The sequence below is a fragment of the Mastomys coucha genome, unplaced genomic scaffold, assembly GCF_008632895.1.
Source record: "Mastomys coucha isolate ucsf_1 unplaced genomic scaffold, UCSF_Mcou_1 pScaffold8, whole genome shotgun sequence".
NCBI lineage: Eukaryota > Metazoa > Chordata > Mammalia > Rodentia > Muridae > Mastomys > Mastomys coucha.
This window is the reverse complement of record NW_022196914.1, coordinates 42,382,407-42,401,736: the sequence shown is the minus strand read 5'-3', so window position 1 is coordinate 42,401,736 and position 19,330 is coordinate 42,382,407. Positions and strand designations below refer to the sequence as shown.

Below are 19,330 nucleotides of genomic sequence, written 5' to 3'. Positions count from 1 at the left end.
GTCAAGCTGTCTCTGGGATCCTGTGATTCTGGGATCCTGTGATCCTAGGCTTGTTAGAGCACCTGGGAGTGGGGCTTCCTCTGTGTGTTGTGGGACTGGCTGCAGAGCTTGCGCGCAAGGTCTGCTCAGGACACCAGCCCAGACAGATTGGAAGGAACTGGGCTGGTGGAGTTCCTGTGTGCCTGGTCCCACTGGTTCCAGTTACTCCCAGTGTTGGGACAGATGTTGGTTCCTCCTTACCTCTGATCCTGGACATGTCAGAGAGCCTGGGAGTGGAGCTTCCTCTGGGTGTTGAGGAACTGGCTGTGGAGCTTGCGCCCAAGGTCTGCTTAGGACACCAGCCCAGAGAGCATCACTACAGATTTTTAAAGCAACATTATTTAAACCCATTTGCTTTTACTCAATTATTATTACATTTATTTTTGGGGGTATTTTATAATTCAAATGATTTAGCTTTCCTTTTCTTTAAAAAAAAAAAAGAAAGCTTGAAACTCTAATCTGAAGCATAGGACAGAATGAAATTTCAAATCTGAGATGTTATGTATTTCTCCCGTGAGTCTATCATCATCTGGGGGAATAAACTGTGGAACCTAAAGTGGAGCTTGTGTTACCCATTTTTCAGAGAGCAGGAAAGCTTCCCACTTGCGCATGTCCTCTTAGCATTTCTTTCTTCAGGTTGGATTTGAATCCACTGCTTTCCAACTCATGGACATCACGGCCAGCACAAGCCAAGTCATGGTCTCCAGGAGAGGCACATATGGCAGGCTCGCTGTGGCCTGGACCACTGGATACGCTCCTGGCTCGGAAATCCCTGAGTCTGTTGTCATTGGCAACATGACACCAACCCTGGGTGAGTCGTAGCTCTTCTGGTCCACTCTGCGGACCATGGAGATGTGCCACTGAAAGCCATCCAAGGTTACCCCTCCTGTCGACTTGAGCTGTGTGGGTCCTAATTCAGTGTTCCTAGAAAGTGGTCCCCCTCTGCATGACCAGAGTGGTACAGGCTCCTTGGTGAGGAGGGGAGGAACTTTCCCATCAGATTGAAATCTTATACGCCACGTAAAAATGACGATGACCAAGCAAACAGCTGTCAATCCTTAAGATTTCATTAAAAGTAGTTTTCAGTATCGCATTCAGCCGATACAGCAATAAAGCGATACAGCTTTGCACTTTGTGTCCATTCCATGTTCTGCATTTCTGACAGATGGGCAGAACTCTCTTCACGCTCTTGAGTTTTAAATTTATGTCAGTGGCCCTTTGAAAGCAAGTAAGGTGTGGGTGTTGGGTGGCATGACCTCTACTGTGGTGCACAGTTGTAACCAGCTCTTCACCTGTCACAGATTTGTGCACCCCTACATATTTACAGTGCTTCCCTGCTTACCGGGCAAGTGTTTCTGTAGCACATAAGTCTCATGACTCTCATATAAGAGCAGAGACCCACATTCCTTCCATGAGCGTGGGATGATTTTGTTTTCCTAAGTTGCACTTAGCTGAGACACTGAATGATAACTTTAGACAATGCAGTCAGAATGCAGACACCCATCAGGATGCTATTGTTACATCAGCCGTGGCAGGGCACTCTCAGTGGAGAGTGGATTTGTGTGCTACTTCATTTCGGGATGCCATGGCACCAGACTTGCCTTGGGTAGAGCATTTCACATCCACTGCCAAGGATCCTGGATCTAATGTATTGGCTGCTGCTGCTTGTTATCGGCTAATGTATCGGCGGCTACTGCTTCTTGGCTAGTCCCCTAAGTTTAAGATCTTTTATTACCTTTCTTATCTGCATTTTGCCCCCCTTTACCATACTTACCTTATCGTTCTCCTGTCTTTACTGTCATTTTTTGGTGACATGTCTGTTTGGGTGTACTTAATCACAGTCTACATACAGGAATCTTGTTCTTTAGGTATAGGCTTGTATGTGACTTAGCTTGCATAAAAGCTTTGAAATTTTTTTAGTGAATTTATAATAACTTGATTAAAAAATAAAGGAATTTGCAAACAGTAGGTACATGTCTTCAGAAAATTAGATTAGTTTTGATCTTTTATAATAACTTTTAAATATAGCAAATAATCCCTAAACTCATGAACTACCCTTAACAGTTGTAATCCTTCTTACTCACGGCATTTTCTTCTAATGTAAAATAAAATACATATATTGGATATTTTCCCTAAATTACTGTGATACCCTGCTGTTAAAAAAAATGATGGGGCCAGAGTTCAAACCACAACTCAGCACCAAATTTGCAGGAAAGCTTGCCTAATATCACACTAGCCATTTTCTTTTCATTGCTAAATTTGGTAATTGAGTAGAGGGAGAAGGGAAAAGCCTAGAGAAGGGGGGAGGGGGTGGGCAAGAGGAGAGAGGAGAGGAAGGAGAGGGAGGGGAGGGAGAGGGAGAGGGAGGGCAGTAAGCATGGAGTGCAAAAACAGGGCTGTGTGATCACATGTATAGATATCTATAAATGTGTTTATCTCTTGTACTTGTTATTAAACATTTTATCCTTTTGGAACCAAATCAAAATTTGGGAAAGCGATTACTTCAGCCTGTGTTTTAGCAACACATTCCAGTTTAAGAAATGCAAATAGGGTGGAGAGATAGCTCAGCCAGTTAAGAGCACTGGCTGCTTTTTCCAGAGGACCAGGGTTCCATTCCCAATGTCCACAAGATGACTCACAACCTTCTGTGACTCTGGTCCCCGGGATCCTATGCCCTGTCCAGCCTTCACAGACACTGCACACATAAGATGCATGGGCATACACGAAGACAAAACACCCATGCATGTATAGAATAGATCTTAAACAAAAAGAAGCAAGGCCTGATGACCTACTTTCTCTTTCATTCTTTCTCCAGGGAGCCTTACATTTGTGCATGGAGAACAGAGGAAGGGAGTCCTGCTGTGGACATTTCCCAGGCCCGGCCGGCCAGAGGCATTTGTCCTTCATCTGTCAGGCCTGAGGAGCAGTGCTGCTGGGGGAGCTCAGCTTAGGTATGGCAAAGAGAATGTCATTATCTAAGGCAGTGGTTTTCAGCCTGTGGGTCGAGATCCCTGGGGGTTGAACAACCCTTTCACAGGGTTTGAATATCAGATCTCCTGCATTATCAGATATTTATATTACATTTCACAACAGTAGCACACTTACAGCTATGAAGTAGCCATGAACCTAATGGTTGGGAGTCACCACAGGAATGCAGACTTGTACTATGGGGTGAAAGCATTAGGCAGGTTAAGAACCACTGATAAGCGATCATTTGCAGTGTGTCAGTGAGATCCAACCATGACCTGGGGATTCCTGTGGAGCTTGCATGCCAGAGACAGAGTGGGAGAACACTCAGTAGAGGCCCACGATCTCTGCCATTGGGAGAGCACACCTTGACCTCCAGCCTCAGAGTGGACGCCTGGGCTCACTTTCTAGTGACATGGCCTCAGTTTTTAAAGGAGCTGACCACTGAGAAAGAGCTGCAAACTCACATTTCCCCAAATCATTGAAACTATGCATAAAGCACGCATCACAGTTAGTGAATGGTGTTACTTGTTGAAATCAGTGGTTCCTTTCTGCTTAAGTATATTTAGTATTGTTATTTATTTGTAGTAATTGTTTATATGGAATTTAGTACACTTTCAGGTAAATAGACTATACCTAAATGCAGTTGGGATGGGTTTGGCCATAATAACAGCAATGGACTAGCGTGTGTTCAAAAACGATTACATATGTGTTTTTGCATGAGGGAATGGCTATCGATAGAGTCAAATATGCTTTGATACATCCCACTTGAATTAATATTTGTCCAAAGAACATATTTCCAGGTGACAAACTCAAATGTCTTTAACAACATTAATAACAAATAGGTTTATAGTACTTTCCCTAAACTAGACCCTGCTGTAAGCCTGCCATGCTTGGCTACCTCTAGTACCAACTGTGTACTTAGCATTGTATGTCTCATTTTATAAATGGAGCAGGTAGCTGGTGGGTGGTATTCTAGTGAGTTTTCCATTGCCGTGATAAAAACACCATGTCCAAATGAAGGAAGATGTTTATTTTATACTACAACTTTCGCGTCACACTCTTCCACTGAAGGAAATCAAGGCAGGAATGTGAAGGCAGGAGCAGATGTGGACACTGTGGAAAAATACTGACTGCTTGTTCTTCATGGCTCACTCATCTTGCTTCCATATACAACCCTGGATTACTGGGGCAGGGGTGCACTGCTCCCAGTGAGCAGGGACCTCCCTCATCAGTCATCAATCAGGAAAATGTCCATAGACAATCTGAGGGAGGCGTTTTCTCACTTGAGGAAACTCTTTCCCAGTAACTCTAGCTTGCATCAAGCTGACCGACAACTAACCAGGACAGAAGATTATGTAATGAACTCAGTATCACACTCGCAATCAGTGTTTGCTCACAGGCTCTGCAGCCACTGCTTCAGCTGTTGACTGGATTTATGTGCTTTCAATGGAGGCGGATAGGCTTGTGGTGTCTGCTAAAACATCACGCAAGTCTATGCAATTTCTAAGTTTGACATACGATATATAAATGTAATTATATTTATTTATAAATTTTCCATGGTCTGGAGTAGGCTAGTAGTAAGCTGTCACTAAACATAACTTCAGATGTAACTATTAATAAAAATACCTAAGTTTGAGGTAAGGACAAGGTTTTCAACTAGTGACGTTTCTAACTCGCATACGAGTTTTAGTTACATTTTTGTGAGAGAGTAGTAGTTTCCTTTCTGAGAACTGGAAGACAAGAATTTTGCTCACAGTACAAAAGAATAGCTTGGTTTGGTAGTCATAAGAGAAGGCCAATACTCGGTATCATGGGTGTTCTTGTCTTTCTGTGCTGGCCACAGACCCACATGTTTCAGGCCTTCAGACTACTGCTCCTGTGTGACAGGGTTTCAGATCCCAGACACACCTTTCTCTGAGCTGTGTTAGTTCCTACCCATGCTGCTGCGGCCTCTGCTTGTACATTTCTCATGCTTTTACTTATGAGTGTGTAAATAAGGTTTTATGGAGTATGAGAGAACACGGTATTTCTTACATGACTCTAGCATTTTATGTAATGAAGGAAATTACTCTACAGTGGTTATGCTTATGTTAAATTCAGTCCATATATTTTAACTTTTTTCCAGATCAGGTTTCATTACTGCCGAAATTGAACCCATGGGAGTCTTCCAATTTTCCCCTAGTTCAAGAAATATCACAGTGTCAGAGGATGCACAGACGATCCGAATATGTGTGCAAAGACTGTTTGGATTTCACAGTGACCTGATTAAAGTCTCCTACGAGATGACTGCAGGAAGTGCCAAGCCTCTGGAGGACTTCGAACCTGTTCAGAAGGGGGAAATTTTTTTTCAGAGATTCCAAGCTGAGGTTGATTTTGAAGTAACCATTATTAATGATCAGCTTCCTGAGATAGATGAAACATTTTACATTAATCTTACCTCGGTAGAAACTAGGGGACTAGGGAAAGGGGATGTGAGCTGGAGACCCCGCCTAAACCCAGATCTCAGTGTTGCAGTGGTCACCATACTGGACAATGACGACCTGGCTGGAGTAGCTGTTTCTCTCCCTGTGACAGCAGGGACTGTGGCAGTTGATAGCACTCTCCTTGCCATGGAAACTGTTTCCACCACACACCCTAACAAAAACAAGATAACCACCATCTCATACACCACAGAGGTGTTTGCGCCTGTTACAGAGACAGCGGGTGTGTCTGCCACCTCCGAGAAACTTGCCACCACTCACAGTGCCATATCTGTGAAGCCTGACATGGTCCTGGGAACTACTCATGCTTCAGTCTATGGAACCCTGAGTCTCGGACCCCCCATCATTTATGTGTCAGAGGAAATGAAGAATAACATCCCCAGTACGGCAGATATCCTTATCCAGAGGACGGGTGGGTTCACAGGGAATGTCAGCATAATGGTGAAGACTTTTGGTGGAAGATGCGCTCAGAAGGAACCCAGCGCATGGCCCTTTCAGGATGTCTACGGAGTTGGCAACCTGACATGGGCGATCGAAGAAGAAGATTTCGAAGAACAAATGCTCACCCTTACCTTCCTCCATGGGGAGAGAGAACGTAAAATCGCAGTGCAGATTCTGGATGATGACGAGCCCGAGGGGCAGGAATTCTTCTACGTGTTTCTCACAGACCCTCAAGGGGGAGCAGAGATTGTGAGGGGAAAGGACAGCACTGGGTTTTCAGCCTTTGCTGTTGTCATCATCACAGGTAATGTAGTACATTATCACAACGTACTGATGGGGATAGTGTATCAAGTTGTACATTATAGTGTTTTTAATATGACTGGCCTAAGCTTCTGCCTATGACAGTTATTTGAATCTCTCATGATCATTCACTAAAAGTTGTCTTTCTTTAGGACGGGCATGGTAGTCATGCCTTTAATTGCAGCATTCAGAAGGCAGAGGCAGGCAGATCTCTCCATGTTTAAGACCAGCCTGCTCTACACAGTGAGTTCCAGGCCCATCAGGGAAAGATAGTGAGAGCCTGTCTAAATAACAGCATTGATGACATCGACAAGAAATAATTGTCTTCCTACAGTAATGCATGATAACATGAGATCATGTTGTTCTCAGGCCAGACTACAATTTAACAACCTGTAGGTGGCACTTAGATAAGAGCCAGGTACATGATCTATAAATCTGTAGCTTTACAACATAGAGAAAAATCCTTAAGTCCACATTATTTTTCTAGAAAAATGCTGCTTTTGATATCCAAATATATTATTGCTTGTTTTGAAATCATAGTCTAAGTTTTAAGCCACTTCCGGTAATCAATCATAAAGCAAAGGTGTAATTGTCAAGAAATCTTCTACATATATTATGAATTAGATTAAAATAATTATCTTTTGTTGTTTTTGACCCAAGATAATTGATATAATCATTGTACTAGTTGGATACACACACACATACACAAACACACACCAAACTGTGTATATGTGAGTATAGGCATGTTTGTGATGTACATTTGTATGCATATGTATACACACGTACAAACTTATAAACCCTATACATTTGTGTTAGAGTAGTTCAAAAATTTCTACTGTTTTTTTTTTAAATTTAACTCAATTGATGCAGTCATTGCCTTATTGTCTCTCTGTCCCCATTCTCTGTGTGCATATATCCTATTTGCATGTATTCACATAGATTTTTGATTATTTTAATTATTTAGAAGTTCCTCACACATATTATTCAATGGTAACTTGCTGTTTACTTCTGAAAAAAATGATATATATCACTGCACAAAGTGGATTAACTTGTCGATAACTAACTAAATCAGTAACAAGGCCAGTTTATGATTCTATTTTGTTTTGATTACATATCTATTTTCACATACACAAGATGTGATTTATGAATAGATTGTTAAATAATTAAATCAAGCTAACTACCATAGTCATCATCTCAAATCTAATGTTTCAGTGGTGAGAGCTTCTGAGGTTTATTGTTAGTAAACAATAGACAAGTGTGTGATTCTATGGGATTCACTACTCCCATGCTACAGGACTTGCTGCTAGGGCTTCCTTGGATTTGTGTTATTTTAGCCATTCAGTTATAACTTTGTAATGACTTCCTTTATACTGTTTTTCCTATTTCTATTACCCTAAATTTTCACTAATTATAATAAGCATCACTCTTATTTCAATAGCATACTAAGAGCATTGTAAATATTAAATCATTTCTGCAATTTTTTACATTGGCTTGATGTAATTCATACATTTCTATTAAAATTTATTTGGAATTAAGCATCACCCTCACATTCTATGGTTTAAATATTTTATTACAGCCATTCAGATATGACCATGGCTGACAGCTGAAATCTCTAGCAATTAGTGTGGCCTATATCAGTCCAGTGAAAATAAAAACAGTCTCTAGAGGTTCCTAGCTCTTCTGAACACTTCTCCTCTAGTTATTGTGTGATGGTGAGGCTTCAAGTCCTGGTTAGGTGGTTGGTAGAGAGCTCCTTGGTGGCCAGCATGGCAACTGTGGTATTATCAAGATGTTATCTGGCATGAAACTGCTTCTACATGTATCAGGCAATAGGGCATACCAAAGCCTGCTCAAATGTCAGCTCTCAAGTATCTGCATAGTGTGAGACTCTCTGTCATAGGAATGGATGGAGTGGACTCCTTGCCATTGTCTGTCTGTAACATGTGATGTAGCACACCCGAGGCCATCGCCAGTCATGTCCACATTATCTAAAGGTTCTGAATTCTTCTATTCTGCCCGGGTTCCTATCACACACCTGGCTTGTGCTTTTTATAATATAGAAATATTATAAGTTTTAAGTAAATCATTAACTTTCCTGTTTCCTCTTTCATCATCCACTCCTCACAATCTTTCTGTGTTTAGATGTTAGAACCCACGTTAAAAGAAGCCATATACTAAATGGCTTATTTGGTCTTGGCTCTGAGCACTGGTACATTAGAAATCTAGAATCAGCTTACCAAGAAATATGGTTCGAGTTTATTGTAGATGTGACAAGAGAATTTTAATTTGACCCTGGTTGGTGGCTATTGCTCTAGAAAAGGAAACAGGAAACTAAGCCACCAGGAAAGGACAGAAGCAAAGCTGGGAGAGAACAATTGCTACCATAAGAGAGTTGTAGCATCATATTCTAATGCTGGGTAAGACTTGATCATATTGATTAACTGATGAAAAATAGGACTTTCAGTCTAGCTGATGAAAAGCACACAGGAAGAGTGAGGACAAACAGGGCCCATCACATGCATGTCTACAATACATGGTGTCCCACATTTTACACGTCAGAGCTGGGAGATAGATCTCCTGGTTACTACTGCCTCGCCCCAAACAGTACAGTTACAGTTTTTCATCTCACTAACTTCCCCCAGTGTTTACTTCTGGAAATTACACTTTTTTGGAATCTCATAAGTTATATTTCTGGGTGGCTGCTGTAAATTGTTTCTGAGGTTGATTGCTTTAGGATCATACCTTCCATGACAGAGGTTCTTAACTGGTGGGTCATGACCCCCTTGTGAAACCTCTATCTCCAAAGATATTTACATTTCAACTCATAACAGTAGCAAAATTATAGTTATGAATAGCAACAAACCTAATTTTACAGTTGGGGTCACCACAACATGAAGAACTATATATATTAAAGGGGGGCAGTATTAGGAAGGCAGAGAGCCACTGCTCTACGATGACTTTGAAGGGGTGACACCCAGAAGGAGGCAGCACATACATCAGTTCAGATACTGTCCTAACCCACATTCACTCACGTGCTAGTTGGATATGAAATGACTGTGTCAGCATGCTGTAGACCCCAGGTTGGATCCTGCTTATGCTTGAGCTTGTATGTATGTATATGTGTATATGTGATGCGTGTATGTGTGTAGTGTGTATGTGTGTAGTGTATATATGTGTGCATATGTGATATGTATGTGTGTGTGATGTGTATGTGTTTGAAAATGTGTTATGTGTTGTGTTTATGTGGTGTGTATATGTATGTGAGTATGTATATGTGTGCATATGCACACATATAAACACACACACATATAATATATATATATATAGGTATGATGTATATGTATGTGTGAATATGTATATGGGTGCATATGAGTGTGTACATGTATGTATGTGTGTTGTGCATATGTATATATGTATGTATATGAGTTGTGTTTGTATGTGCTGTATATGTAAGTATGAGTATGTATATGTATGCATATGCATGTGTGTATGGTGTGTATATATGTGTGACTATGTATATGTGTATGTGTACATGTGTGTGGTATATAGTGTATATGAGTATGTATTGTGTGTATATGCAATATGTATGTATGTGTGGTGTATATGTATGTGTGAGTCTGTATGTGTGTATATGTTTGTGTATGGTGTTTTTTTGTGTGTGGTATGTGTATATGTGTATGTGGTATGTGCATGCGTGGTGTGTGTGTGTGTGTGTGTGTGTGTGTGTGTGTGTGATGCTTCCAATAACCACCAAGGAGTCTCTAACACTCAGGATTTGCCTAATCTTTTTCTCCTTTTGTCCTGGGGCAGATAAGTAAGTATGTGACATAAGCTGTCTACCCTTTTAAAGGGTACACTTCATTTGCTTGACAAATACTTTTTATTAAAGGCTTGCCATAAGCTGGCACTCTTCTTGTGCTAGGAGCACAGTGGAACACAGCAAGCAAAGAGTTGCTGCTCCTTTGGAGCTTGCACTGTGTGTGAATGCACAACCTTTGAAGAAGCAACAATGTAAAAGGCCAGCTGCTATCAAGTGTGCTGACCGAGGCTGGACACATGATGTGAGGGCATTGGCCTTGTCTTATTGTATCTCATTTTATCTTTTGGAGGACTGCTTTTATTCTGAAGAAGAAATGGAGGGTAGTGGATCTTGGGGAGAGATGAAGTTGGAGGGAGTGAGGAGGAATGGAGGGAGAAAAAAACTGGTCAGAAAAAAAACTGTGTATATTGTCTGGGAAAAGAATCTAGATTCAATAAAAAATTAAATAAATTAAAACAAAATTTTATAATACTCATTTTATTGTTACAATATTTTATAAATTTTAAAGAATATGACAGAATAAAGAAAATAAAAGGTACTGCAGATAATGAAGAGGGGTCTCTGGGAGGAGTTGGGGTACAAAAGGGAAACAAGAATATGATGTAGTTCTAGTTACTTAAAATATGTTTTTAAATGTTAACAAATTCAGATAAATTGAAATCATGTATCTTTTCTCATCATAATGCAATAAAACTAAAATCAATAAAAAAGAAAAAACCAAAAAAACAAAACAAAACAAAAAACAAAAGGAAAAAGAACCGCAAGCACACACCATGGACCACGAGCACACACCATGGACCACGAGCACACACCATGGACCACGAGCACACACCGTGGATCACGAGCACACACCATGGACCACGAGCACACACCATGGATCACGAGCACACACCATGGATCACGAGCACACACCGTGGACCACGAGCACACACCGTGGACCACGAGCACACACCGTGGACCACGAGCACACACCGTGGACCACGAGCACACACCGTGGATCACGAGCACACACCGTGGATCACGAGCACACACCGTGGATCACGAGCACACACCGTGGACCACGAGCACACACCGTGGATCACGAGCACACACCGTGGACCACGAGCACACACCGTGGACCACGAGCACCCACCGTGGATCACGAGTACACACTGTGGATCACGAGCACACACCGTGGATCACGAGCACACACCGTGGACCACGAGCACACACCGTGGACCATGAGCACACAGTAGGATATCAAGGTGGTTTCTTCTGGTCTTCTCTTCTTGAATTGATATCTGCTTTGGCACTATAGTCTGGGAATGTTTTTAAGAAAAAGTTATTAAAAATTAATGTTTCTATCTCCCACATGTGCATTTCTTCTTTATATCTAGGCTATCAAGATGACTGTGGCACTGGACGGTTTATAAATTCCTAAATGTATTATAGCCCTCCATTTTCCATTCCAGGGAGTGACCTCCATAATGGTATCATAGGCTTCAGTGAGGAGTCCCAACGAGGCTTGGAACTGAGGGAAGGAGCTGATAAGAGCACTCAGCACCTAGTAGTCACAAGGCAACCAAACAGGTATGTGTGTGTGCATGTGCATATGTGTTCACATGTGAAGATGTAACATCCTGAAATTGTATACAGAACTTAAGACCCATAAGGAATGATGAAGGCAGGGTGAATATTGATAAAGATAGCCTGCAAACTAGTTTGACAGTATTAATATATATTCTTTCAACTAAAGGCGTATTTACTATTATTATTGGGGGGGGGTACCCATCTATGATATGGGTGGGTCGGAAGACAACTTTTAGTTGTCACGCTTCTCCTATGGGTTTTAGGGATTAAATTTAGATTGTCAAGCTAGGATGGCCAGTGCTTTTACTGGCCAACCCACCTCACCAACCTGGGGATAATGCCATTGTCAATCTGTTACTTAACAGATTGGGTTTTTAGCCACAACATAGGAATGCCTGGAATATTTTGCATACCATCCAAATCAATGTCAGATGGTTTAGACCATCTCTTTATAGTGATAACCAGTCCGTAATGACTGTGTATGCAACCACTGTGCTCCAGCAGAGACTTGGATCATCAAAGGGCTCCTTGCTGCCCAAACTCAGTGAGTTTTTTGGGAACTTATTACATGTATACTTGCTATGTACATGCACATATGTATGGATTAAGACATGTGGCTTACTCTTTAAAAATGTAGGGCATCTTTTGGTTTGAAATATTACAATTATATCTGTTTTTAGGAGTATTTTGTTCCTCTAGAAAAATTACTGTTAAAAGACAAATAGTACCCATTTTCTTGAGGTCCAATCCAAGATTCTCTCTACTCTTTATTTGCACATTTTGTTACCTAGGACAGAAAGAATTTGACCTAACGTTCCTCACTGAGTGTCAGCTCATCACTGAACACGGATAGTTAGAGAATGCTATGGAGCCCATGAGTCTTTTAGTGTTCTCATTTGCTGCAGACAGTGCGGCTCCATTGCCAGTCATATGATAAGTGCTGCCCTCCTGTGGAGGAGCAGGGAAGGCTCACCGTGCCTGGCACTGTGTGTCTTCCTTCATGAGAGCTCATGGGTTCGGTGTTTGTTTGTTTGTTTGTTTTTCCACAGGGCCTTTGAAGAAGTACAGGTCTTTTGGCGAGTCACACTTAACCAAACAGCTGCCATCCTCCAGGAGAAGGGGCTAAACCTGACAGATGAACTCCGGTTTGTGGCAGGGGTCACAACTTGCACAGTGGGCCAAACCCGATGCTTTATCCACCTTGAGCTCAATCCCAAGAAGGTAAGTGCTGTGAGATGTTAAGCCTTTCTTTAGAATGACTTACCTGCAAGGGTTATGATCGAAATTTACTGTGTGGTGATTGTCTTGCCATGTCTAAACCTCTTTCTTAGAGTTTAGATGTAAAATTTATGCTGTCATAAATTTTTGCTGAGAATTTTCTGTTTCTTCCCAGGACAAGGGTATGTTTGGCCCAGCCACTTGCTGTGTGTCAGCTAAATTAATTTCTCTAACTACTTCTACTATTTATGGCTTTATTCTTATATTCATAAACATTTTTCTGTTTATACATGAGAGATCTTTGCTTCATATATTCTTGAGTGCTATAGTTTTGATTTATAAAAGAGGTAAAAAAAAGGTACTGAGCCTGCTTTTGGTAAATCCCTGGGTAGGCGAGCTGCATGTGGTTCTGGGACATAGACACTGGCCCCACTGCCAGGATAGTCTGCAGCGCTCAAATGGGTTTTCTCACAGTGACTCATCTGAGCTGACAGGGTGCTTGATAATCACATGGAAGTGATTCTGTGAGATTTTGATGTTTGACCATTTAAGGTACATTCAGTACTATTTAATTTTTTGCTGCACATTTATTAAATCAAAATATCTAATAAAAAGCCTGTCCACCAGATTCTGAAATGAATGTTGAAGCATAATGGCTTCTTTGCATGAGCCACAAACATCACACAGTAGAGAACACACTTGCCTCCAAGCTGTTCACGACACTAAGCCTATTTGAAAATCATTGTTGGTTTCAATTTTTTAAAATATTTTTCTCCTTAGTTTTTCAGCTTTTGAGAATTTCCATAGTAGTTATACTAATATCTTCTAAGGTGGCCTCCATATGTAGTTTCATGTTTTGGGGAATTTTTGTTCTGAAAGCAAAAGGGACAACCTGTCATTGGTTACCGAGGTTCACATGCCCTTGGTAATTGCTATTTTGCTTTTGTTGAGTTGTGAGACCTTGTTCTTATCCCTAGATGTTTCTGAGAAATACTGTTCATGTACACAAATGTATTTTATTAGTTCACGCCTTGAAGGATGATTTTCTCAGTACCCTGTTTACAGCTGCAGTGCCTGTTAGAACTGCAGCAGATGTGTGGCTGCTGCAGTGGCATGGCCTCTTTGTGTCTAGGAGCGCAACCTGGATGTGGTGGAGAACAATCTTCCCTCCTTAGCCTCAGTGCTCTATTGTTTTAGAAAAGAGCTGCTGGCCTTATTTCTGCTTCATTTGTTTCCGGTTCACAGGTGCTAATCACATATTCCAATTTTTGATGCCATTCTTGGTATTTCTCTAAATAAATCCTGATATACAGTTCTTAATATTAAGCTCTAACTACTTAAATGTAGAAAGAACAGTGATGAGCATTGTTTTAACTTTTTCTGTTATTGCAAATATATTTTCTTCTCATATAATATATAGTAAATACAGTTTAGCTCCGTGTAGTCCTTTCAGCTCCTTCAGCTTTGCTCCCCTAGTGATCATTTTTGTTTCTCATTAGAAAACAAAGAGGCTTCTGAGAGACAATAATATATTATAATAAATTAAAATAATATAATAATATAAGAGAGCAAAAACTAACACATCAGAATAAGACAAAACAAACAAACAGAAGAAAAGGAGCCTAAGAAAAGACACAAGAAACAAATAAAGACACAGACACCCACCCAGTCACTTGCACACTCAGGAATCCTATAAAAACATAAAACTAGAAGATGTAATATACACCCAAAGGGCCTATAGCATAAAAAGTGGGGAAAATATGCCTACTGCTCAGTGCACAGCCTACTCTTAAGAATAGTTTGAAACTCCTTGGGGAAAATTACATTTTCATTGGCAAGTGGTTACCAATTGGAGATGACTTCTGGGTTAGGCATGGGACATGTGTCTACATCTCCTTTCAGCTTTAAGACCCCATGAGGTACAGATCCACACTGGCCCTGCACAATCTTCTCAGTTTCTGCGCGTTAGTCTGTGTGTTGATTTAAAAGGCCTTGTCTTTTCCTGTCCTCCATCCATGCTGGTTCTTAAGATCTTCCAGCCTTCTATTCTGCAGGCTCCCTGATTCCCAAGGGGAGGGATGTGAAGGAAACATCCTATTTAGAGTGTTCTGAGGTCTGTCACTCTCTGTGTATTGTCTGGCTGTAGCCTATTTAGTGTCAGGTTTTTAGTCACCCAAGCAGTGTTGGGTATGAGTTTCATCTCATGGAGTGGTCCTTAAGTCAATCAGACATTGGTTGGTTGCTCCCACAAGCTTTGTGCCACCATTGCACTAGTATCATCTTGGAGGAAAGACAGTCTTGTAGAGCCAAGGGTTTGTGGCTGAGTTGGTGTCTACCTTTCTGCTTTGGTACTGTGTAGAGTACCGTCCTGTACCAAACACACCAGAACATAAGGGCGAAGGCTGTATATAGGCACCAGCTTGAATGCTCCATATACCATGAGCTGTGTGGGTGTTGTCCTCAACAATGAGACTTTGTCATCAGTCTGTGGAGAGCATCCTACAGTCTTGGTTGTTTGGGGGTTTCTATGGGACCTCTTTGGGCAACAACTCAATTTGATATAAAACATTCCTGGTACTGGAAGCTTCATTTGGTTGCAAGAAATCTACATTTGGGCTCTGTCTACCTTATTAGTTGGTGATTTTATTCAGCTTGCCTTCATATATGCCTATATGTGACACAGCAGCATTAAGAAGGTTGTGAACCACTGGTCTAACCAGAGGAAGGCCACAAAGACAGGATTTCAGTAGTTTCAGATAGGTAAGAAAGATAACTTATTTTCAAAATATTATGTCTCCATTGTCTTTCCAGCTGTTAAAGTCATAGATGAGGACAGGATATTCTTATGTCAGTCAAAGAAACGTAAAACTTCTATTCCTGTAGAAGGAGCTGAGAGTAGAGACACAGATTTTTAATCCTAGCACTCCAGAGGCTGGAGCACAAAGAACACACATGTGAGGCCAGCCTGGGCTATGAGACCATATCTCAAAAGGAAAGGAGGGGAATATGATTGTGCTTTAAAGAAAATGAAAACATGCACTACAATCTTCTATGCATTTTCACAAACTATGTTTGATTATTTAACATGGATCTGGCTTCTCAAGTTTGGATTCCTTCTATTTCTTATAAACTAAGAGCTAACAGTATAAAGCAGGAAACACAGAAGTCATTATTTTATTTTATTTCATTTTTATTTTACTTTTTTGCAATGAGGTTTGAGAACCTGTGTGGATGTGCCAGCAGAACAATATAATTAGTCCCAACCTTTTGGCCTAAGAACCGTTTCCAGTTATTGTCAGAGAAATGGTTTAAATTATACAGAGCTTGTTCAGTAGTCCATGTGGTAGACAGAGTTTTACCTCTGATGACAGAAGACTCTGGTTAAAATCTTAGTTCATATACTAATTAATTAGGCAATACTGGATAAGGTGTTTAGCCTTGATCAGACTCCCAGGTTTAAAGGGCCTAATAAAAGGGTTATTAGGAAGATTCAATGTTTTGATAACAAATGAAAATTATTAGCGTAGTTCTTGGCAAGGAATTGATTGACCCTAAGATGATTGATAGTGTTTTTACTAAGAAGGAATAGTCTGGGAGCTCAAGGGACTTCTGCAGTAGCTGTATCAACACTAGTGGAGGTTTATAAATATTACACATACACATATACATGCATACATGTGCAAGCACACACACACACACACACTGTATTAGTCACACACACACACACACACACACTGTATTAGTCAGGGTTTCTATTCCTGCACAACATCATGACCAAGAAGCAAGTTGGGGAGGAAAGGGTTTATTTGGCTTACTTCCACATGGCTGTTCATCACCAAAGGAAGTCAGGACTGGAACTCAAGCAGGTCAGGAAACAGGAGCTGATGCAGAGGCCATGGAGGGATGTTCTTTACTGGCTTGCTTCTCCTGGCTTGCTCAGCCTGCTCTCTTATAGAACCCAAGACCTCTAGCCCAGGGATGGCACCACCCACAAGGGGCAATTGAGAAAATGCCCCACAGCTGGATCTCATGGAGGCATTTCCCCAACTGAAACTCCCTTCTCTGTGATAACTCCAGCCTGTGTCAAGTTGACACACAAAACCAGCCAGTACACACACACACAGAGAACACATCAGTGTGCAGAGTGACACACACGACAATTCAAAGTGGTGTCTTCCTTGGTCCTGTTTCTTGATCTTCAACTTAAAAACCTTTATCTCTATTTTTCCCATTGTCAATTGCATAATTATCTTCTTTCATTTTCAAGTTATGAATAATTTAACTGACTTGCCTCATCAATTTCTTAGACAGGTTAGAGTCCATCTTTTGAATTTTAGTCAACTCACCCCTTCTCTGATGAATTATCTCACAGATCTATATTAACAAAACATATAAGATACGAATTAGCTTAGGAATAGGGTATGTGGTTTTGGTTGTCAACTTGACACAATGTAGAATCACATTAGAAGGACATCTCCATGAGGAATTTTCTACAATAAATTGGCACATAGGTGTGCCTGTGAGCATTTTCTTAATTGGGTTAACTGAGGTAGGAAGAACTGCCTGGAATATGAGCAGCATCATTTTATAGGCTTTTCTCTAAATGGAATAAAGAAGAGAGAAGGCCCTAAGACCTAACATGCATGCGCTAATTCATACTCCGTGCCCCTGACTGTGGATGTAATGTTATTAATTGCTTCAACTTCTTACCTCCCAGAGTTCCTTACAGTGATAGATTGTAATCTGGAATTGTGAGCCAAATAACCTCTTTCAGTTGCTTTTGTCAGGTTAATTTATTACAACTGGAGAGGGGGGACAACCTTAGACAGCAGGCATGCCAGAATCTATTTATCCTGTGAAATCTATTTAAACTCAAGCACTTACACATTGGTACAAATATCCTTTAGAAAAATATGTAGGTAAGGTATTGTTTTGTTTGTACTTTTCTGCTTCTGAGCAGTTCTGACTCCTGAGAGAGGAATTTTCTACTAGTGGGGCAAAAGTCCCCCCTGAAGTATTAAATGCCCCACTAGGAGGGGGTCCCACAGCAGTTACATGTGCAATGGGTTCATATGAGTTCTTCCATCATGTTTAGGAGTCTGGAGATGTTCAGATATCATTAAATCTTATTCCTCAATAGATTTCAGACCCATTGTCTGAGTAGAGCATTTCTTTACCTGACTGGAAGATTCTTTTTATATCCAGTCTAATTATATGTAGACTCCCATCTGTACACTATTCAATTTTTAGATAGTTCTTTACTTAGGTTACAACACGTTCTTTTGATGGTAAGTGGTTATAAGTAATGTTCTAATCATCATCACAATGAAAAGGAATATTTTACTTGAAAATAAAGACAAGAGTATCTATTGGAACTTAATATGCCAAAATCCTCACTTTAAAGAGACTATTGTGAATTCAAGCTCCCGGGGCCATTAGGGAATTCAATATTAGCTCTTGGATACAGTTGCCCTTACTTTCCCTACTGCTTCAGCTTCTTGCTTTTGCCAACTATTGTTTCTCCTAGTGGAAAGAATACACTTATTTCCACATTCTAACACTTAGAGACAGTGTATTGACAAAAGCAAAGAATTTTATATGTTGTTGGATAGCTAAACATATTTTTAACCTTAAAAATGAGATTAAGAGAATTTAACGTGTGCCTGGGATGGAGCTCTTTTGGATCATACTGAAGGATTTGTTGTTTTGTTTCATTTTCATTCAAATTATCACAAAACAAATGATGGGTTAGGCTCTTGCTGGCAGATAAAAATATGCCTAATGTACCGTTAGACAATGACACGTGCAGCTGAAAACACATCAAGTCACTTTAATAGAATATGCCAGAATGCTAACAACACAGTTAAACATTTCAGATTTTTCTCTGTTAGAGTAAGTCATTTGTAAAAATGGATGATTGACAATGTGTTATAAAAAGCAATTCAGGCTTTAGAAAATGGCTGGTTTCTGGGAGAAAAACAAAGGTGCAGCATGAACAGAGTTAATTTTGATTTGATACAATGTTATTTGAAAATAATATGAAATTTCAGAACTCGTTATCAATATACCCTTACATTTGTTTAAAACTTAAAACAATTTTTTTTAAAAAACTGGGGGCTGAGATTGTAGCTCAGATAACAAAGTACTTGCCTAGCACAAAGCAAGCCCTGGGTTTGATGCCTTATGCCACATAAGCAGGAAGTGTTGGTGTACCCTTGAGAGGTAGACCAGATAGAGATCAGGAAATTCAAGGTTATTTTGGAATACAGAGTTCAGGAACAGCCTGTGCTACATGAGACCCTATCTCAAAAGTAAATAAGTAAATCTTGCATGAAGTTCAATTCTCCCCTCACCCTTTTTTTTCTTACAAGCCACAGTGTGATTTAACGGCACCCTGCCCTGGTTTCTACCTGATATCAGTGTTGAGAAAACTGCTATAATGTGATGGGTTGTTTAAGCTTTGAATATTTATGTAAATATTTTTGACCACATG

At 40.5% G+C, this 19,330-nt stretch overlaps 1 protein-coding gene across 4 annotated transcripts in view; it reads left to right on the top strand.

Annotated features, from left to right (window-relative positions):
* Adgrv1 (adhesion G protein-coupled receptor V1) overlaps positions 1–19,330 on the top strand; it is a 543,529-nt gene that overhangs the window by 202,419 nt on the left and 321,780 nt on the right. For all 4 annotated transcript variants that reach the window (XM_031360570.1, XM_031360571.1, XM_031360569.1 and 1 more), the window contains 5 exons: positions 676–850; positions 2,855–2,990; positions 5,135–6,234; positions 11,502–11,619; positions 12,669–12,840. In XM_031360570.1, the coding sequence (XP_031216430.1) occupies positions 676–850; positions 2,855–2,990; positions 5,135–6,234; positions 11,502–11,619; positions 12,669–12,840 (1,701 nt within the window). The remainder of the gene's footprint in view (positions 1–675; positions 851–2,854; positions 2,991–5,134; positions 6,235–11,501; positions 11,620–12,668; positions 12,841–19,330) is intronic.